The sequence below is a fragment of the Chelonoidis abingdonii genome, chromosome 1 (assembly GCF_003597395.2).
Source record: "Chelonoidis abingdonii isolate Lonesome George chromosome 1, CheloAbing_2.0, whole genome shotgun sequence".
Classification (NCBI taxonomy): Eukaryota; Metazoa; Chordata; order Testudines; family Testudinidae; genus Chelonoidis; species Chelonoidis abingdonii.
Window position 1 is genome coordinate 110,929,228 of NC_133769.1, and position 22,171 is coordinate 110,951,398.

Genomic DNA, 22,171 nt, shown 5'->3' on the forward strand with positions numbered 1-22,171 from the left:
GGAGCAGGGGTGAGCTGGGGGGGGGTGCCTCAGGGTTGGGGGTGGGGAGCTGCCGCAAGGAGGGTGCCTAAGGACAGAGGGGGGGTGCCTCAGGGCAGGGGCATGGGAGGGGGCGAGTAAGGTGGAAGTTTTGCCTAGGGCGCGAAACATCCTTGCACCGGCCCTGCCTGCATGCCGCTATCAGTGATGATCAGTGTAGATGTAGCTTAAGTGAACGTATCGTATGTACTTTCAAAGGGAAGCAATAACTACCAGTTGCAGTCATTGCACCACAAGTAACAATTCTATAGCACATGCCTTGCCACCCATTACTTTGCCAAGGCTTCTTATTAAATTACCATATATACTCAATCATAAGCCGGTTCGTTTATAAGCCGACCTTCACCCCCAAGATGGATAAGAAGTAATAGCAAATTTTTATGTCCCATTCATAAGCCGACCCTATAATTCAGGGGGCGGCAAACAGTGGCTCCCGGCCCATCAGGATAAACTGCTGGTGGGCCAGGATGGTTGGTTTACCTCGAGTGTCCGCAGGCATGGAGGTAAACCTAAGTAAACAAAATGTCCCAGCCTGCCAGCCGCTTACCCTAATGGGCCAGGACAGCAACTGGTGAGGAAATTTTGGGGGGAAGAAGCTGGGGGTCAGGGGAGTAACCCCTGTGACCACCCCCACATGGACCCCCCCCAACCCGGGACCTTCCTACACTCTCGCCATCCCATCTCATCCCTTTCCACCTTACCTGGGACGGGCCAGCGGAGGATGTCTCTTCCCTGGCTAGAGCTGCTCCAGCAGGCTGAGTGGCATGGTCACAGCCTGCCAGCCCCAGAGCTGCAGCTGCTTCGGCGGTTCGGGAGAGCACAGCGCTGCCAGAAGCGGAGAAACTCTGGCCCTACCTCTTCCCTTCTGGTTCTGCTGGCTGTGCTGCCTCTCCTTGTGCCCTGTGTTGGGTTGGGGGGGGAGGGCAGGAGCTGTGTCCCACCTCTCCCCATCTCCATACCCATTCATAAGCTGACCCCTTTCTCTGAGGCTTCTCTTTTTTACTAAAAAAACAAAACAAAACAAAACTTGGCTTATGAATGACTATATACGGTAAATGTTCTGATATATATTTGGCTGTAAACTAACTTCCTGAGTTTCTTTTTTATTTAGTTGTTTTTAACTTAATGTATTTTAATTATGTAATTCTAGCAGATCTTAGCATTCCGTTACCACTTATGTATTATTTTTACTTGAATTGGGAGTGGGCAGGTGACTGTTAAATCCCTCGCTAAAGGCCCCAGCATTATGATGAATCATGGCTCTGGTGAATCACTAAATATAATGTAGCTGCTCCATGGGAGGACACCTGCATAAAAAGCATGGTGGGGGTGGTGGAGGTGGAGAGGTTAAGCAGCGATGTAGAGGTGGTTTTTTTTCATTCCCCACATCCAATTTCCTAAAGGATAAAGTTGCCTTTTTAAAATATCCTTGGAAATTGAAGGTGGTTTCCCTAGTAACAGAGATTCTAATTTAATTTCACTGGAAATGGTGTTGCTGTCCTAGCAGCAGGTGACAAACTCTCTGAATAGTGATGGAATGAAGAAGAGGAAGCCCCCTCTGCCCACGCACTTGGGGAGAGGGTAGTGGAGTTTATATTGAATTTCTGCTGGAGGGAATCCCTCTGTCAGGCTATCAAAGAACCATGGGTGATTGGCCTCTCCAGTTTGAGGCAGGGTCCTAGTACATGTAGAACACAGGCAGGGACTTACAGAGGTTTCTGCTTCATTGTGTGTGTCCGTTCAGGACCACTAGGTTTACCTCTGTGATCTCCAAAGGGGGACCGAACCAAACTGAGCTCAGACCTCTTGCTTTAGAGCCTAAGGTATGAATCCAAAAGTTGTTGTTCTATGAACAGATTACGCAGATCAAGTGGATATATCAGAAATGTCTCTCATAGGGAGTAGTAATGATATAATACCTAGCTCTTGTATAATGGGTTTCATCCATAGCTCTCAAAGAGTTTTACAAAGGAAGTCAATATTATTATCCTCATTTTACAGATGGGGAATACTGAGCAATGAAGTGACTTGCCCAAAGTTATTTAGCAGGCCAGTGGCAGAACCCAGAAATAGAACCCAAAATTAAGACCTACAACTATAATTTATATGGCTATATCTTAAAGAAGTACTAAGTTTTAAATAACCTCCCACTGCTGCAAGCACTTAAGGACATACTTCATTTCACTTCTGTAAGTAGTCCCATTGACTTCACATGAGTAAAGTTAAGTATAGGTTTAACTATTTTCAGGATCAGGGCCTTATTTAACACTGCATTTTCCTAGTTCATAATTCTTTTAAAGTTCAATGTATGCAAAATATATTGTTAATTTCTTTCCAAAACCTTTTCTGTATATGTCATAAGTAAATAGGTAAGGTAAGGGTTAAGTTTCTTTTACCTGGAAAGGGTAACCAAACACCTGACCAGAGGACCAATCAGAGAACTGGTTTGTTTAAAGTCAGGGCGGGAATTTGTATACTCGGGGTCTTTGTTGTTTTCTCGGCTATGAGTAACACAGTTTCCGTCTATCTCCCTCTATATCTCAAAGTTTCTCCTAAAAGTCTGTAAGTTACAAAGGAAAGCAAAGTAATTCGGCTATGAAGAGCTTTGTGTTGTATGTACAGATGTGGATTGCTGTGTCTTTTTGCTTCCTCGGCGGTGAGGGACAAGCTTTCTCCTAACTCCATCTTATCTCAAAGTTTCTCCTAAACATCTGTGAGTACAAAGGAAGCAAAGTAATTCGGCTATGATGAGCTTTGTGTTGTATTACATGTATGTTGATTTGTTGGACTGGGTTTAATCGGCTATCTTTTAAATCAGACTGTTTATTCAATCTTCTTTAAGCAAGAGCTGTATTGAGTTTCTAATGCAAGATGTGGTTTTATATTTCTTTCTTTTTTTCTATAAAGTTTTCTTTTTAACCTTGTGAAGTTCTTTTCCTAGGATGAGCGACAGGAGGGAGGGGGAGAGGGAAAGCCCAAACTCTGTGTCACCTTCCTATTGTCCCAGGGGGAGGCTCAGGACGAAGGGGAGGGGAATCTCTTGTGTGAGCTGACTAGGTGAATGCCTAGCCTCGGGGAGCTAGATTGCCTCTCCGGTTGTATTCAAGGAGTGAAGTATAGCATTGCACCGGCTAACCAGAAAGGGGAAGCTGGGAGAGGAAAGAGAGAGAAGAGAGAGAGAGAGGAGAAGACCCAGGGGTCTGGGTCTTGGGGTCCCCAAAGGAAGGGTTGGGACCCAGAGAGGAGAAAAGGGGGGTCAGGCCTATAATTCCTGATCCTGGTGGCAGCGAGAATATCCAAGCTGGTAGTGAGCTTGGGGGAGTTTCAGGTAAGCCCCAGATTTTGGACGCTAAAGTCCAGGTTTGGACAGGAGACTATTACCTATGGTGGCAGTGGTGGGATATAAGAATCCAGAAGACAAGCTACATTATTTTTCTTTTTTTCCTGCTAGGGATTAGCAGTGAGAAAAGGGGTGGTTTTAAAGTGCTAGAGAGAAATTTTTTTTCTACTTGCTCTTAGCAGCTTACTTTGTACCTGAAACTCCCCAAGCTCACTACCAGCTTGGATATCCACCGCTCCCACCATGTGGTAATAGTCTCCTGTCCCAAACCTGGACTTTAGCGTCCAAATCTGGGCTACCTGAAACTCCCCCAAGCTCACTACCAGCTTGGATATTCTCGCTGCCACAGATCAGGAATTATAGGCCTGACCCCCCTTTCTCTCTCTGGTGTCCCCAACCCTTCCTTTGGGGCCCAAGACCAGACCCTGGGTCTCTCTCTCTCTCTCTTCTCTCTTTCCTCTCCCAGCTTCCCCCCTTTCCTGTTAGCCGTGCAATGCTATACTTCACTCCTTGAATACAACCGGAGAGCAATCTAGCTCCCCGAGGCTAGGCATTCACCTAGTCAGCTCACACAAGAGATTCCCCCTCCCCTTCGTCCTGCAGCCTTTCCCGCCCTGGGACAATAGGAAGGTGAGACACGAGAGTTGGGCTTTTCCCTCCCCCTCTTGCTCACTAGAAAGAAACTTCCACAAGTTTATAAAAGAAACTTTATAGAAAAAAAAGAAATAAAACCACAATCTTTGCATTAAGAAACTCAATACAGGCTCTTGCTTATAAGAAGATAGAATAAACAGTCTGATTTAAAAGATAGCCCGTTAAACAGTCAACAATACAACATACATGTAAATACACACAAAGCTCATCATAGCCGAAATTACTTTGCCTTCCTTTGTACTCACAGATGTTTTAGGAGAAACTTTTGAGATAAGATGGAGTTAGAGAAAGCTTTCCTCACCGCCGAGGAAGCAAAAAGAACAGAGAATCCACTCTGTACATACAACACAAAGCTCTTCATAGCCGAATTACTTTGCTTTCCTTTGTACTTACAGACTTTAGGAGAAACTTTGAGATAAGAGGGAGATAGACGACCTGTGTTTACTCATAGCCGAGAAAACAACAAAGACCCCGAGTATACAAATTCCTGCCCCTGACTTTAAACAAACCAGTTCTCTGATTGGTCCTCTGGTCAGGTGTTTGGTTACCCTTTCCAGGTAAAAGAAACTTAACCCTTACCTTACCTATTTACTTATGACAGTATATTTGTAGGTTATCTACAAAACTGCATGTTGTTTGAAAGCTTCAAACCAAAAATGTCTGGTAATGTGGGTGCAATGGATAGCGTAGCTATTTTGCAGCATATGTACAAGGGATGCCTGGTGTCTGTTGGAATTTTCAGACTCTATTATGACATTAAATTCTGCATAAAATTTGTAAACTACGTTGACCATCTTCAGGGCGAATCTGTGTGTTTAAAAAAAAAAAAAAAGTAGATCTGTGAACCATTTACTTACCCTTTGTTGACTATATTCTGTTGCTTTTCTAAGTTGGTGAATAAGGATCAAAGCATAAAAATTGGCTGCATTCCACTTAGACAGAGCACATATATGCCTGGGGAGATATGTAGACAGTAGCATGAAAATAGAAACTGTGCTTCAGGAGTCGATGAGCTTATGCCAAAGAGTTAATTTCCTGCATTACAGTTTATTTCAACTTAGCCACGAGCCCTGGGTTTGGGGAACAGTTGCAGAGGCTTCCCATGAAAGTAGGATTCTGAATAATTTCTAAGCACAAGACATTCCTGTGTGGGGCATGCGGATAGAGGCTCTCACAGCATATTAAAATCTTCTGGGGAGTTAGGTCCCCTTTTGAAAGTTTTAAACCTCAAGAAAATGCCTTATTTGCTACTACAGCTAGACAGGGGGAAATATTTCCTCCCACTCCTTCCCAAAAAGTAGTAGGAGATAGAAACACAACAGAGGCACCATGGACCAGTGAATAGTGCAGCAGACTAGGAGATAGGAAAGACCTGGGTTCTATTCCAGCAGTGGGCAAATCTTTGTCTATCTGGTTTGTTTCGATTGTGAACCCCTTCGGGGCAGATGCTGTCTCTTACCATGTTTGCTACATACAGCACCTACTACAATGGGGTTCTGATCTTCACTGGGACCTTTGGGTGCTAATGTAATACAAATAGCCATACTAAAAGAGAGCAGCGAACAGCAGGAATCTGGAGGTTGAGGCTTCTATGTCTTGCTGGAGTTTTATGACCGCTGAGGAAAATGAAATACTTTGTTGGCAGACTCTGCCTTGGGAGCCTCCTGGGGGTGTGTGAAGGGAGAAGGGTCAGCAGCACTGTGATCAGCTAACTAGCTGTTCATTTGATAAACTGTGGCCAGGTGGCTGTACGTTCCTTCCCCTTATCCCTGAAGGGCCGTGCATCTGAGATTATCCTTGGTGCACACCTGCCTTCTTCCCTGTGCTGCTGTACCCAGGAATGCTTTGTGGTTGCTCCTGGACTTGAAGCAACTTGCCTTTTCTAAAAGCGAGACTTGGCATTTGTGGCAAAAACCATCTTGCAATTTTATAGCTTGAGGCGCAGAAGTTGGGTTGCCCCAAAATAATACCCATCCTGTGTTTGCCAAGGCAGTGTTATTCTCTAATGGGCTCTTTTAAAAACTAACAAACCAAAACCAAACAAACAAGACAATGTGGAGACACTTGCAAAATCAAAGCTCCAGTTAATCTTCATATGCCTCATACAAACAGGGTCCTGTCCCATATGTTGTCAGCGGTTTGCCTTAAATACTGAATTAATAAAATGGAGGCTGCATAAAATGGGGCAAATTCTTCACTGACCTACACCTGGACCATTCCCATTAATTCAGAGCAAAATGTTGTTTGTGAAAAGAAGTTCCCCATAGCTCATTTTGCAAAGGATGCTGTCAAGGCATCAAGGCTGGTTGCCTCCAACATTGACCTTTTTTGAAAAGTGCATGTAATCCTTTCCCACTCCAACTCTCCACAATAAATGCTTCAGTGCTCACTTCTCAGAGATGGAGAGGGAACAGTGGTGCAGTGCTTTAATGGTCCTAGATCAGTGGCCTCCAACCTTTTTTTATGACCAAGATCACTTTTTAAATTTAAGGGCAACCCAGGAGCTACCCTGCCCCTTTCCTGAGGCCCCGTCCCTTCCCCAAAGCCCTGCCCCGCTCACTCCATTTCTCCCCTCCCCTCGCTCTCCATCGCTTACTCTCCTCCACCCTCGCTCACTTTCACTGGGCTGGGATAGAGGGTTGGGGTGCAAGGAGGGAGTATGGAGTGCTGGCTCTGTGAGGGGGTTCAGGGCTGGGAGCTGGAATGCAGCCTCCCTCCGGGCTGCACTGAATACGGGGTGTTGGGGGCCCAGGGCCCTCCCACCTTTTGAAAGTGGACTGGCCTGTCCACTTTTCCCCATGTGCTCTGCTCCCGCCCCCATTCCTCCTCTCTTCCCTGAGACCTCAGCCAGGTGGGAAGTGGCTCCCAGCTGGGCTCCTGGGCAGCGGGGTGTGCCGCACTGCAGACCCTCCATGGGGAACTGTGGCCAATGGGAGCTGCAGGGGCGGAGCTTGTGGGCACAGGCAGTACGTAGAGCCTCCTGCCCCTCCAGGGCTGCAGAGACATGCCAGCCACTTCTGGGAGCAGCACTGGGCCAGGGCAGGCAGGGAGCCTGCTTTAGCTCTGCTGTACCACTGACCAGGAGCTCGCTGAGGTAAGCACCTCCTGGCCAGAGCCTGCACCCCAGACCCCCTCCTGCACTCCAACCTCCTACCCCAGCTTGGAGCCGTCACCCCCTCCTGCACCCCAAAGCCCCCTCCTGCACTCAAAATCCCTTCCAGAGCTTGCACCCCACACCCACACTGCCTGCCCCAGGCTCAGCCTCGAGCCCTCTTCCACACTCCGAACCCTTCGGCACCAACCCAGAGCCCACACCGCCTCCTGCACCCCGACCCCTGGCCCCAGCGTGGTAAAAGTGAGGGAGGAGGAGATGGAGTGAATGGGGCAGGGCCTCGGGGAAGGGGTGGGGCAAGGGTGTTTGAGTTTGTGTGATTAGACAGTTGGCAACCGTAATTCTGTAGTGCAGGGATAATCAATTATTTCTTGACATGGTCCAAATTTCTTGATCAAGGTATAGTCAAGGTCAGGACTTCAGAGAAGAAGAAAATAAGTAAATAAAAATATTTTGGGCTCCGTTCAAGGCATCTGGTGGTCCGGATTTGACCTGCAGTCTGCCTACCCCAGCTGTAATGTGATCACTGTACTTCTGTCCCTTCCCCCCCAGCTTCTCTAGTTAATTTGCCAGTCTGAGAAGTACCCCAGTGTTTACCAGACAGTGCCTCCTTTGTCAGGACTGCTTCAGTGGCTTTGGTTTCATTATCTTTGGTGGTAGCAGTGGGAGGGTGGGAAGTGGGTGGGGAGACCATCTGGAAGTCTGTAAAAGAAACTATTTGTAGATGAATGCAGCCTCTCACCTGATGGGGGTGGGGTAGAGAGAGGTGGGATTGGCATCTAACATTACAGACTTAATAAACGAGGCTTGTGTCTGCCTCTGCGTGTGCTGAGTGGGGGTAGCAGGAGTAATGCTGAGCGACAAGGGCCTGTGAGGTGGGGGACAGACAGGGAGCACAAGGAAACAGTTACTCATAGAGACAGGGGCCAGCTACCTTTCAGAAACTGGAAAAGAGTGTAAGTCAGACCACTGAGTTAGTACATTGTACTTTGCTATGTGTGATGCCTTCAGGAACATGTGAGGGCTTTTAAACAGGCATGAGCTCTTTACAGAGTAAAGGGCACTGTTTGGTTCACTGTGGAGTGGGTTCTCATTTTCTTTCCATGGAGATGGGGGTGGGTGTTTTGCTTATAAAGCTTTGAGTCTGCTGCAGTATGAGCTTCACCTTCTGTTCTAAGCTGGCACTCAGGCTGCAGCTTCACTTGTCAGATGTCATCAGCCTCCATTATTTCTTTTCTTTTTTTTTTAAGGGACAATACATTTGAATGTTGAGGATTATGAAAATGAGGGGATTGTAGTATTCAGGCAAGTAACAAGCAGCATACAGCTCTGCAAACATATCTGTCTGGCCTTTTAGCGCCATTGTGCTGTTCCAGTGGTAGGGCCCCCACCTACCTCTGCCAATGCACCTAATGTCTGAACAGCGATGCTTCAAACTACCTGTTGAGAGACAGTGGGTGGTGGTTTTAAAAAATGGACAAATGTCTGCCAGAGGCTAAGTTAAAAATTACATGGCTTTAGTAATGATTTTAAATCCATGTGTAAAATCAAGTCTCCAGAAGAAAAAAGTTAGACTAGGATATATAATGTGCACATAGGTTCATTACTGCTCAGTATTAATCCGTGGTGGGTTGGAAGGATCCAATGAAGGCCCTTTGTTGGAATCCTTGATGAAGCTGAGGCATAATGGAACTCTGGTGTTTCAGTGAACACTGCTAGCTCGCGAGAGTTCTGGCAGCCAACGGCAGTACTCTCAGTATAACACTGTCTTCTGGAGCCAGGGTTTGGAAGCCTTAGGAAGAGATTTGGTAGCAAAGATGACAATGAAATGTTTTAAGGTGCACTCTGCTCTGGAGTGGTGGGGGACAGGGGAAGGGAATACCTGTAGCTTTCTGGTGGTGGGTACATTTTTCAGTTGCACACTTTCAAAGAGTTGATTGAATGGATTGAGATTGTTCCTCGTGTATATACGAGATGATTGTCAAGAAAGAGCCAGATGAAGTTCCTTATAATAATTTCCTGGTTAAATATAGTATGTCAATGCTAAACTCTCTCTGCCTTGATGAGATTTGATTGGTTAAACTGGCTTTTCAGGTCTAGAATAATTCCAAATAACTTCTACAGAACTACGTGGCTGTTACTGAGGCCTCTGGAGATTCCAGTGCAGCAAAATGACTATTTTTAAGAATGATAAATGTCTCTCTTTTTGTCATGGCAGCCAGGCCCTTGTGAAATCAGTGATTAGAACTGTTAGTAATCACCAAGTACAGCCTAGAGGGCAGGGCCTCCTGTTTGTGTTATGTCCTGTGTCTCAGGAGAACTCTCAAGGCTGCTTCTTCAGTTCATTATGAATGTAAATTAACAGAGTGCTTTTCCTCCCAAAGGATCCTTAAGTGTCTTACAGACTACAGCACCATTAAAATGTGGCCACCTCTGGGGAGAAGAGAAGTAATGAACTAATGCACAGAATAGTTGCACAACAGCTGAGGGGAGGGAACATTTTGGCAGAGTTCATAAGAAAAGATTTGCTTTGGTGAAGAGTGCCACAGGATATTTACTGTCCAGACAAAGCAGAGAATATTGTTTTAAAAATCTAAATAATCCACACACAGTAAACTGAAAGGAACTCCATTTCAGTACAATGCAAATTTTCATTGTGGCAGGGAAGGCAGTGGGCGTGGGGGGAGGGCTGAGAGATCACGATGTCCTTTATCCTGAGTTGAAATTTCGGCAGTATTGCCTTTGTCTCTAAATGTATGTTTATATTTTAAGCTGTTCAGAAGACTTCAGGCATAGACATTTAAAAAAAAAAAAAAAAAAAAGTCTTAGCGCTCGCTATACAGTTATTCTCCCTGGCAGAGCTGGGGTGGCTGTTTGAAGTTTCTGATTACAGGATATAGGTTTTCATTTTTAACCCCCTCAGTGTGTCTGTTCAAATTACATCTTTTTGCCAGCAGAGTAAGTTAGGTTACACCACAAAGTAATAACTAGTATCAAAACTGTACATTGTCTCTCTCCTTCCTTCCCTCCTCCTGCCAGCAACATTATGTACAGTCTTGATACCAGCAGGCAAAATGAAGATGGAGGCTGCACGTTTGCGCCTGAACTCCAATAACTTTGTTCTGCCTAAATATATTTGTTACGGGTTGGATCACAGAAGCCCCCCTGGGAGCTGCCAACTGATGCGCCAAGCCTACCTCTGCTCCTGTTTTCCTTGCCAGCCCAGGACTCCAGCACCCTGTCTTGCTGAGCCAGACACTTCCGTCTGCTCCAACAAAGACCCGGAGTCTGAATTACTTGCCCCAAAGCTGCAGGTTTACCTGAAAGCAGCTCACAGAAGTGTGCTTGTCTTTAACACTTGGCTGCCCAACTCCCAATGGGGTCTAAACCCAAATAAATCCGTTTTACCCTGTATAACGCTTATACAGGGTAAACTCATAAATTGTTTGCCCTCTATAACACTGATAGAGAGATGCACAGTTGTTTGCTCCCCCAGGTATTAATACATACTGAGTTAATTAATAAGTAAAAAGTGATTTTATTAAATACAGAAAGTAGGATTTAAGTGGTTCCAAGTAGTAACAGACAAAACAAAGTAAGTCACCAAGCAAAATAAAATGAAATGCGCAAATCTGTTTCTAAGCAAACTGAATACAGATAATCTCATCCTCAGAGATGCTTCAGTAAGTTTTTTCCTCAGACAGGACATCTTCCAGGCCTGGGCACAATTCTTTCCCCTGATACAGCTCTTGTTCCAGCTCAGGTGGTAGGTAGGGTGTTCTTCATTCTGGGTTCTCTCCTCCCTTTGGTCTGGGCTACACTAGCGGGGGGGTTCGAACTAAGATAAGCAACTTCAGCTATGCTGTTCATGTAGCTGACGTTGAAGTATCTTAGTTCGACTTACCCAGCCGTCCTCACAGCGGCGAGTTGACCGCCGTGGCTCCCCTGTCGACTACACTTACTCCTCCTGTCGAGGTGGAGTACGGGTATTGATTTGGGGATGGATTTATCGCATCCAGATGAGACTTGCTAAATTGATCCCTGATGCATCGAACACTACCCGCCGATCTTGCAGGTAGTATAGACATCTCCTAAGTTCTGTTCCACCCCTTTATATATCTTTTGCATAAGGCGGGAATCCTTTTGTCCCTCTGTGGGTTCCCACCCTCTCCTTCTCAATGGAAAGACACTAGATTCCAGTTTCCAGATGGATTCCAGTTTAGGTGACATGATCACATGTCACTTCAAGCCTTCATTCCTCCCAGCCTGACTTACAGGAAGGCCTGCCTGCAAACAGAGCCATCCAGTTAATTGCCCCAGTTAATGGGAGTCATCAAGATTCCAAACCACCATTAGTGGCGCACACTTTGCATAATTACAATAGGCCCTTAGAGTTATATTTCATATTTCTAGTTTCAGATACAAGAGTGTTACATTTATACAAATAGGATGATCACACTCAGATTATAAGCTTTGTAATGATACCTTACAAGAGACCTTTTGCATAAAGCATATTTCAGTTACATTATATTCAGTCATTAGCATATTTTTATAAAATCATATAGGCTGTAATGTGTCAATATTCTCCTTCTCCGTCCTCCCCAGTTCAGCTGTATAAGCTGTTTGTCACTGTTGTATTGCATGATTCTAGCTCAGAAAGGCTGTGTTTCGGTCCCAGGTGGAGTGATACTGCCTTCGCAGTGCTTGTGAGTGGCATGCTATAAATAGAGCCCTTCCAAATTCACAGTCCATTTTAGTCAATTTCACGGGAATAGGAATTAAAAATTGTAAATTTCATGATTTCAGTTATTTAAATCTGAAATTTTAGAGTGTTGTAATTGTAGGTGCCCTGACCCAAAAAGAAGTTGTGGTTGGGAGGGAGGGGTCACAAAGTTATTGTAGGGTGGACTGCGGTACTGCTACCCTTAATCCTGTGCATCTGCTGGCAGCAGCGCTGCTTTCAGAGCTGGGCAGCTGGACAGCAGTGGCTGCTGGCTGGGAGCCCAACTCTGAAGGCAGAGCCATCTCCAGCAGCAGTGCAGAAGAAAGGATGGCATGGCATGGTATGATATTGCCACCCTTGCTTCTGCGTTGCTGCCTGCAGAGCTGGGCCCTGAGTCAGCAGTCGCCACTCTCTGGCCGCCCAGTTCTGAAGGCAGCAGTGCAGAAGTAAGGGTGGTTATACCGCAACCCCCTAACCCCACAAATAACCTTGCAACACCCTTGCAACTCCCTTTTGGGTCAGGACCTCCAATTTGAGAAATGTTGGACTCCCTCATAAAATCTGTATAATATAAAGTAAAAGCACACAAAAGACCAGATTTCATGGTCCATGATGCATTTTCCATGGCCATGAGTTTGGTAGGGTCCTAGCTATAAAACAGTCCATTACAAACTGAGCTTCCATGGCGCATCAAGATATAGGCATTTAAAGGCTTTTTGCTTTTCCGTGTGTGTGTGTGTGTGTGTGTGTGTGTGTGTGTGTGTGTGTGTGTGTGTGTGTGTGTGTGTGGGGTCAGGATAGGGAAGCAGCAGAAAGAGCAAAATCCTTTGCTTGGATAGATATCCATACTACCCAGCTCAGTTTTTAACTTGCTGATTTAGCTGCTACCATGCCTCTCACAAGTACTGTTATCCCACCACTGAAACACAGCCACTCTGAACCAAAAACATGGCATGGGGGGGATGAATAGCTTACACAACTGAACAACAGTGGTAACTACTTTGGGCAGGATGCAATGATCAGAATTCATAGATATGTGGTGATAAAAGCGCGGTGTTTTGGGCTCTTGATGGGCTTGTGTTAAAAGTGGGAATCCTCCTGACTTCTCACCCTTACCCTCTTGACTTTAGAGCAGGCTAACTTGTCCTTTAGACCCAGGCCAAGGCAATCAGAGCATGGCTCTCTCCCCAAGTGGTCTGATTCACCACATGCATTGACCAGTGTGTTACTGGAGAGTCTGTAGAGATACTGCCACCCCCACCAAATCCTGGCCCTCAGTGCAAAGAATCCAGCTTGGCCAGTTAAATACCATTGAGTTTCCCTTGATGGCCGAACTTTCCATAAACTGGGCATTGTTATAGCTCTGCCAACACATGATGTACATTTAATTGCTGCCAGTCAAAGTGCATGTCTTATGCTGTGACTTCCAGCTGCTCTGGGGAGGAAGCTGAGATAATCACGATGTCACCAACACTTCTATGAAGTCATTAAAGCTATTATCTCCTGTTATGCTAATTAAATAAAACACTGGGGGGGAGAAATTTAATTTTGGAAGCGCAAAAGCCTCTTGGTTCCTAAAAGTGTCATTCAGTCTCTGCAGTTGTGTAATGACAACAAGCACAAGAGTGAGCAAAAGGCTGCCCAGATGCAGGCACTGAGAAGGATCAAAACTGACATTAGCCTGTGTAGAATGCTACTCTTGGGCTGCTTTATCTGATAGCTTGTTTAGTCTTGTTCCTCCATGTGTTAGCAGCCTTCAGCAATATACGGTGGTGATTACCCTCTCTCTCATCTCACCACTTATCCCCATATCCTAGGGCTAAGGTTAGGTTACAGTTATGAAATGACTCAGTTGTCTGCATGGAACAATAAGTTGAAAATAGGTATGGGGTTCTGTTAATAACAATGAACTAAATGCCGCCTTTTCTGGTTTTCTTTTGTTGGGGACAAGGTGGAGCTGATTTTATTTTTGATTTTGTTTTTATGTTCTATCTCTGATCTAAATGTGTGCTGTTCACTTTCTTTCCCCGCCAGCTGACCTGGAGAATGAGGAATGGTGTCTGGGCGCAGAATTGACTTCAGCAACAATAAAAACTGAACCTGTGCTGTGTGAGGCGCCAGGCCTTACCCCCTCTGTCAGTCTCACCATCACATCTGTACCCCTGGAAGGCGAAGAACCCCAGCTGCAATCTGATGCCATGGTACTTGCATATTTTCTATTCTCCTGCCTGTCCAGATAGATGCAGGTTCCCATAAAGCTTTGCATTGCAGTGTAGTCTTTCTGGTGTGAAGGTTTAAGAATTCCAGACATGCAATGTGTGTCTTGTTTGCTTGTCTCCAGCAATGTTGAGTGCTCATTTTTAAAATGATGTGTCTGTATAATTCAGCCTCTGGTACTATTAGCTGCTGGCTGCATCATTTGCTTTTCTATACTTACAGCCTCTTCTGAACAGGGTCAAAGTCTGGGATTCACACATCTCTAGAACACTTAGTATCTGAGGAATCAGTCCCACTTAGAATTGCTAACCAGTTAACCCCGTGGAATCTGTGGCAAGATGCACATCTTCCGTTATCCACAATGATTTTGCCTCAAGGTTGTGCAAACTCACCCTAACCCAAATGAGAGCACCTGTGTGGGGTGGCTAGCGCTTGTAATGAGAACTTCCATACCACTGTAAGGTCTGCTGTGCCGCTTACATGGGTTTTTAATGTATTCAGCTTTTACAACACTTTGGACTGCTGCTGCTGCCTCCAGCCCAGCAAGCCTAGTAAGGAGCATATCTGATATGTTTGTGACCACAGGTTCAACAGCCAAAGAACATTCACCAGGGCTTAATTTGAATGTGCTTCAGTCAATGAAAATAATATACAAGAATTATTGATTAGACGGAACTCTGCTTTAAAGGCCTATTCTTTCAGCTCCTCCCTTCTCGTCCCTGTGGTGATGGAAGATGTCCAATCCATCAGGGTGATGTCATTCCAGCTGCAGCGTGGGCAGGCTATGTTCACAACCAGACTTTCATTGCTCGGTTGCATATCAGAAGTGCTCATGTGTAAATTAAGTCACTTCACAGGAAGCTGAAAGATTTAAGACTGTCATAACCATCTTGTAGTTTTGAGTGTGAATTCATAGTCTCCAGCATGTGCCACTACCCTAGTTGGGATGTCACAATATCACAAGCAGGCCCCAGGACCATATGTTACTCTTAAAACTTATTTGGTCTTGTGTTTTTTTTTGTTTTTGTTTTGTTTTTGTTTTGTTTTTGTTTTTTTACTTTTGCTTTGGGCCAAAAAGTTGCACAGTAAGATTCTGGCTGTACTGGCTACTCCAATGAGCATGACTGACTCAGTCAGGTCAGGAATTATAGGCTCACAAAGCAGGTCTGACTCTAGCCCAGTGCTCAGCTCTGGGGGCTCCATCTTTCTCAGTGTCCTTTTCCAATTCTGGCCTATAACTTACTTTGCCTGTTCCTTCTTCACTTCGTAAAATGAACTTAGGCTTAATATCCCATTTTGTACTGGCAAGAACCCTGAAGCCCCTTCCAGATGGTAACTCTCCTGACATCCTCTCAATAGTGCCAAACCCTCCTCCCACCGAAAAGAATACTTCTCTTTCTGCAGAAACCTGCTCAAAGCCTTTGCATGTTGGTCCAGCAAATGCTACTGCCAGCTCTGTTTTCAAGAGAAGTAATTTGAGTGCAGTGCACATTACCTGTCAGTCTGAAATGTCATCCTGAGAAGTAATCTCTTATTTAACTAATTATATCAGTAAGAGAAGCCCCAGCATCAGTTTTTCAGGATAATGGTCTCATTGATCTGGGTTAATAAGTTAGAGAAGCAGTAAAAAAAAAAAAAAAAAATCTTGGAGTAGGAGGGGGAAAGAGGTCTAGTCACTTACGGAGAAACTTCCCTTGTTTCCTTATACTCAAATTTTATTTTTTTTAATTCCTTCTGTAGATGAAACCGTTGAGCCAGAAGGTTCTTCCAGAGATTAAATTGGAGCCACATGAAGTAGATCAGTTTCTGAACCTGTCTTCTAAGGAAGGTTTGTTAATTACCAATCCAAGTTGCTGGACTGAGAGCCAGAATGCAGAATCATCATAGTGTGCTCTGTTGAACTATTTGGCTTTCTAGCTGTCTTTGCTAATCTCCAGACCAAGGCTGCTGTCTCCTAGGGATTTGATTCAGGCTGCTAAAGAAACCAGCCTCTTTGACCCACTTATAAAAAAAAATTTTCATAAAGAAAACAATCCCTTCCATCTGTAATGTATTACTGATTGCAGAGTTAGTGGCTAGAACTAGAATCCTTGAGACCTAGGATTACTTAACCTGGAAAAGAGGCAAACTTAAGGGGACTTGACTGAGGTGTTCGGAATTATGGAGAACATAGCAGAAACTGACTCTTCCTACTTTGTATCTTAAGAACGCAAGAAGAGCCATACTGGGTCAGACCAATGGCCTATTTAGCCCAGTGCCCTGTCTTTCGACAGTGTGGCTGGGACTGTGTGGGACACGTTTATATTGCTGTTACCTGTGCTGTACTACTCTGGATGAATAAAACATTTCAGTGATGAGGGCTATCTGTTTAGTGCCTTCCAGTAGCACTAAACTACTAAACCCTCCAAACAATCTGCTGTTAGACTGTCAGTTCTTCAGGGCAGTGGCTGGCTCTTTCCTCCCAGTTCATACAGTGCCTGTTGTGCATGCCACTGGAAACAAAGAACAAATAGCTGTTGTTAACACACAGTGAAGTTAGAATTGAATTAGTAATAAAAGAGATGGTGGATATTTTGCTGACTTAGCAGAGTTTAAGCACTGGCTGGATGCTGTCTCCATTAATACTGCTTCATGAGTGAAGGGGATATCACATATTGGAGGAGTTTACTTTGTACCACAGTGCATTCGGGGAGGAAGTAGAAATCCCCAGACCTAGTACCATGTATCAGCAGAGTCTTTCAACCCTGCTCCTTAGAGGGGTGAGCCATTGGGAAAGGTCACTTCATTTCAAACCCTTAATTAAGTGCTGTACAGCTGGAAGGCTGGGGCAGCTGCACATTTACAAGTCTCCCCTTGAGAATCTTTCTCCCTCCAGGGCCTTCAGAACAAGTTGTTCTCAGTGCAAACTTGCCTCCAGTTTTAAACCTACTTTTATTTGTTGGTTCTCCTGGAGCTTCCAATTGCTCTCTCATTAGGATAAACACCTTCTGTTTTGTTTCTTCCATCCCATCAGCAGTGGATCCACTACACCTGCCTCCAACTCCTCCCAGCAGCCATGGCAGTGACTCCGAGGGAGGGCAAAGCCCATCCAGGTCCCTCCCGCCTTCAAGCCCGGTCCAATTACAAGCCACAGCTAAAGTGACATCGCGCATGGCTTCAGCACTCTCCAATTCACCTCTCCTGACAGCACCACATGTAAGTCATGGTGACTTTTTTCCCCAATTTTTTTTATTATTACCTGGGGTTTTACTTTTTCTGTACTTCCAGCTTGTTGTTATCCCTTTTGGGGAGCCTCCCAGACTTTGACTGAAACTCCAAATCAAGGAGTTGGGCTTTGGCTTCCCCGCTGATTATCTGGAGCTGGAGTCTGAAGTGAAAAGATGTTTTATGTAACAAGCTTTTCCTTTATACCTTCTTGCAGCTACTACTCTGCTCTAATAGATTAATGACCCATGAAATCACCTGCATCACAGTGGATGTCTTGCCACATTGTCTTTAGGCAGCAGGTGATCAACTCTAGGGTGGAATTTTCATAAGTACTCATCACTGGTCTGTTCTCAAATTGTGAGTCCGGACCCCAAAGTGGGTCACAACCCCATTTTAATGGGGTCACCAGTGCTGGCATTAGATTTTCTGGGGCCAATGCCTTACAGCACAACTGTGCTAGGATCCACTAATCTGGGTGCATTTCCTGTTTTCTTTGCATCTCCCCACCCCTCATTCCTTTGGTACATGCAGAAGCTGCAGGGGACTGGTCCATTGATCTTGACGGAGGAAGAGAAGAGGACGTTGATAGCTGAGGGCTACCCTATTCCTACGAAACTGCCCCTGACAAAGGCAGAGGAAAAAGCACTGAAGAAAATCCGCAGGAAAATAAAGAACAAGGTAATTTTAAGCTGCAGCTCTGCTGAATGGTCCCCTTATATGTCTCATACGAAAAGGCTACAACAGTTCTACAAAAAGGTCCATAATACTGTTGTACTTTTTAATAGAGATACTCTTCCTTCTATCCACTGCTATGTACCACTTATATTGCTCATCTAGTCAGTACATATCTGTCTGTCCAGGTACTTATTTTGCTCATCATCATAGCATCTGAGTAGCAATTAAAGCTAACATGATTGTAAAGATACTAATTTATGCCTATACTAGGTGCTAGTGGTGTATGAAATCATGTCCACTAATTCCATTTAAAGAAAGCCACCCCTTTTTTACCTTGTCTAGACAAGGCCTCTGTGTCCCCTCTACCTGGTGAAAGAGATTTCTACCCACCATTTTCATGTTTCTAATCCTCTGTGCATCAGAATGCCATACTCTTCAGTACAATTCCAGGGCCTTAAATTATCTATTTTATGCCAGGACACTCTGAAATCTCCAAAGTGCCTTACTTTTCTGCAGCAAGGGAAATGGTTGGCTAGAAGGGCAAGTTTTACAACCTGACCACCTAAATTATCCTTGCACGGATCTTGCACATCCTCAGGTATTTTGCAGGTGCAGGTGCACAGGGCTTATATTAGTTATCCAGTGTTAAAAATGAAGCTTGGTGTGTTTGTACACCCCTGTCCCATTCCTGCCCTTGAATTTTTTCTCAAAGCCCTGGTCTATGCTGGGGGGGTGGGAGGCTCAATCTAAGTGACGCAACTATGTGAATAATGTAGCTGAAGTCGATGTACTTAAATCAACTTACCATGGTGTCTTCACTGCGGTGAGTCAACTGCTGCTGCTCCCCCGTCAACTCTGCCTGCACCTCTCGCCGAGCTGAAGTACAGGAGTTGACGGGAAAGCGCTCGGGGGTCGATTTTTCGCATTTAGACGAGACACGATAAATTGATCCCCGTTGAATCGATCGCTGCCCGCTGATCCGGCGGGTAGTCAAGACATACCCTAAGGCCAGATCTACACTACGAGATTAAATCGATTTTAGATATGCAATTTCAGCTACGAGAATAGTGTAGCTGAAATCGAATATCTAAAATCGATTTACTCACCCGTCTTCACTGCGCGGGATCGATCCACGCGGCTCGCTGTGTCGAATCCGGAAGTCCGGTCGTCTAGCTGGAGTTCCGGAATCGATCTAAGCACGCTCTGGGATCGAGATATCGCGTCCAGACCAGACGCGATATTTCGATCCCCGAGCAATCGATTTTAACGCGCCGATCCGGTGCGTAGTCTAGGCGTGGCCTAAGAGAAGTCTGAGTATTGATGTAGTGTAAAAGGTAAAGAGAATTAGAGCAGGGGAGTGACTTTACTGCTTTTGTTAAGACTGTATTTGCACTAGGATGGGGATTTGGCAAGGAAATTCTAAAGCTGATTGCCAAGGGGAGAAAAATAAAAAAGAGTGGCAAAAAGACTTGGATTTAATAATGCCAATGTTTTAAATCTGTTTATTGATTTACTTATGGCTTCCTTTTGCTATAAAGATGTTTTGTGTGGTGTTTTCCCGTTCCTCTTAGATCTCTGCCCAGGAAAGTAGGAGAAAGAAGAAAGAATACATGGACAGCCTTGAAAAGAAGTAAGCCAGCCTTCCTCCCCTTTCAAATGAACCAATGACACAGTTGCTGAGATGGAAGGGTTGATACTGTGAGTGTTTCCTGCAGAATGTGTTTCAGTTGCCACCTAGTGGTGGCTATAGGCAGAATTTATCTGCAGGAAAGAGGAAAGCGGTTTTTTGGGGTTCTAAAGATCGTATATTTATGGTTAATGTTAGGCAAATATTACTGTGTCAACACTTGGTACTTTGTAGTAGGTCTTCTGATGTTAACATAGCATTGAAAAAACTGGTTCCTGCTTTCTGAGGTTGGTTTGTCACACGAACCTAGAGTGATCTGCTGTTCTGCCTTACCTGAAAAGCCTTGCTTTTGTTGAGGATATCCTTGTGCCTCAAATGAATATCTTGAAGCCAGGATATTGGTCAAGTTTCAATATAATACACGATCTGCCCCCCTCCCCCCAACCCAGCAGCCAGCTGTGCTCCCCTTCCTGTTGTCCAGCTGCCTAGCTACTTTTGTGCGGAACCTTCATTTTACACCTGCCACCTTCCTCCAAGTATTTTGTGAATGAGCTAACGCAAAAAGGGCCCAGGCGAAGTCCCAGTACCATGCTAACAGATCTAGTTAATTTGTCTTAGCTTATTTAAAATCCAACTAATATATGTCCGTGGCTGTGTTTCAGTATTTTGTATGCGATGTGGCTACATAGCATGATTTTCATGGTTTGCTTGGCAGGCAGTGTCCAGGCCAAGTTGGGCTCTGAATGAATACATTCTTTTTCCTAAAATGGTGGGGGCAGAGGCAGGAATAGGTGTAAAGGAGGAGTTGAGAGAGGAAGTGGAGAAGGAGCATGTTAGCAGTCTGCTTTAGCAAGAAGCATCAAATCCTCCTTTAGAGACTTGTGCCCCAAATTAGTCCCCCTCCCAAGTATCCTGAATCTTTCCTCATCTCTCCTTGTGCCCTTGGCCAGATGGGCCTGGCCCCATCTGATAAACTCCTTGCACCTCCTTTGGTGAAGCCCTCAACTTAATTTCCCCGGGCTCTTTCTGTCTCCTGCTGAAAGTCTTGCACTCCCGGGGCAAACCCCTGAAAGCCTCTTTCCCATTCACCCCATCACAGTCCCAAACACATGGCAAAGCTCTCCCATGTGCACTTTCCCCCTCCACTAAGAGACTGAGAAGAGAGTCTGGTTTGTCTGTTTGAGAGTCTGGTCGCCTTACTTGCACTACCAAACATGATGCAATGTGATCTCTTTGGCAATCTCCTAACGGCAGCTTGGAAATGACCAATGTTCTTTGGAAATAAATCTCATGGTTTATTCACAAGGTGAGGGTGAGATGCATGGGCTCTGTGGTCTTTCAGGGTTGTGTCTATGCTATGATGGACACAGTGTCAAAATGTGATTTGCATGAAACGGATGTCTGTCTCATCCTTGCAAGCAGAGCCGCGGTGCATCATTTAAAATGAATAGGGAACAGGTGGGGGATGAGGTTGAGTCCTGCCCCTGGGGTGAAATGTGGGGGCTCGTGTCCTGCCTCTGGGGAGTAGGAAGTCCTCGGAAGGGGGTCGAGATTGTCAGTCTTGCCTCTGGGTAGTAGTAGGCCTTGGCAGGAGGGGAGGGGCATTGCAGAGTAAGCCTATCCCACACTCACCCCAAAGTGGCTCCAATCCCACAGGGCAGGCCCTGCTGTAACCTGTTGGCTCTTGCCATGCTTGTAGACAGGGCCCCTCCCTGTCACTTCCTGGCACTGTGCCACCAAACTGCCTGCCTCGAGCTGGGCTGTGGCCTCCGAAATGCATGCATGTATCAGCACTGTTAGTCAGAGTTGTTGTGGCAGGTCCATATACCACAAGCCTTAGAACACTGATAGTTCCACAGTACTGTTCCTGGAAAGAAAGTCGTCTGGGTAATTTTCAAACATGGAGTCCTGCATGGTGGATGGAACTGGGAGGCTCATCAGGACATCTTGTCTATTCCAGGAAGAAATAACTGTAGTCGATACTGAATGAGCTGGACCTAAGCGAAGAACTCCTCCCAAACATTACAACTAGCAGGTCTCTCCAATACTTGTAAAATGCCTGGGGTAGCAGCTGCATGGGGCTTATTCAGGATTTTGTAAGGTCAAAGACTTAAAGATTTGCAAAGGTTTCACCTAGTATAGAAAGGACCTTAGAACTCTGTCTTTACCCCCTCTTTTGAAGTATGATGGAGGCCTGGTTTTAAGTTTGCTGTTCTCTCTTTGTGCCTTCCTCAGGGTTGAGTCCTGTTCAAATGAAAATAGTGAGCTGCGTAAGAAAGTGGAAGTCCTGGAGAACACTAACAGGTAGGATCTGAAAGGACAACTGGAACATGCTTCCAAAATGAAAAATGGGAAATCTGGAAAAGGGGGGATCAAATACCAGAGCAGTGGACAATGACTGATAAGAAATGGATCCATCTGATCTGGTTAATGACAAAGATGTGGGAGGTAAAATATGTGAAAAGACTGGCATGGTGCCTGAGTGCTCGATATAATATGAGAGTGCTTGAGTTTGACGCTTAGATCTGGGTGCTCTCCCTAGGCTGGTAAGAATTGCGAGTTCTTCATGTCAGTCTT

The 22,171-nt window shown here is 45.3% G+C and overlaps 1 protein-coding gene across 2 annotated transcripts in view; it reads left to right on the forward strand.

The window, feature by feature from the left end:
- CREB3L2 (cAMP responsive element binding protein 3 like 2) overlaps positions 1-22,171 on the forward strand; it is a 128,210-nt gene that overhangs the window by 89,885 nt on the left and 16,154 nt on the right. Inside the window, exons 3-8 of one of the 2 annotated variants that reach the window (XM_032783197.2) lie at positions 13,903-14,069; positions 15,826-15,913; positions 17,099-17,280; positions 17,824-17,970; positions 19,539-19,597; positions 21,830-21,898. In XM_032783197.2, the coding sequence (XP_032639088.1) occupies positions 13,903-14,069; positions 15,826-15,913; positions 17,099-17,280; positions 17,824-17,970; positions 19,539-19,597; positions 21,830-21,898 (712 nt within the window). The remainder of the gene's footprint in view (positions 1-13,902; positions 14,070-15,825; positions 15,914-17,098; positions 17,281-17,823; positions 17,971-19,538; positions 19,598-21,829; positions 21,899-22,171) is intronic. The other variant, XM_032783198.2, reaches the window with a different exon arrangement.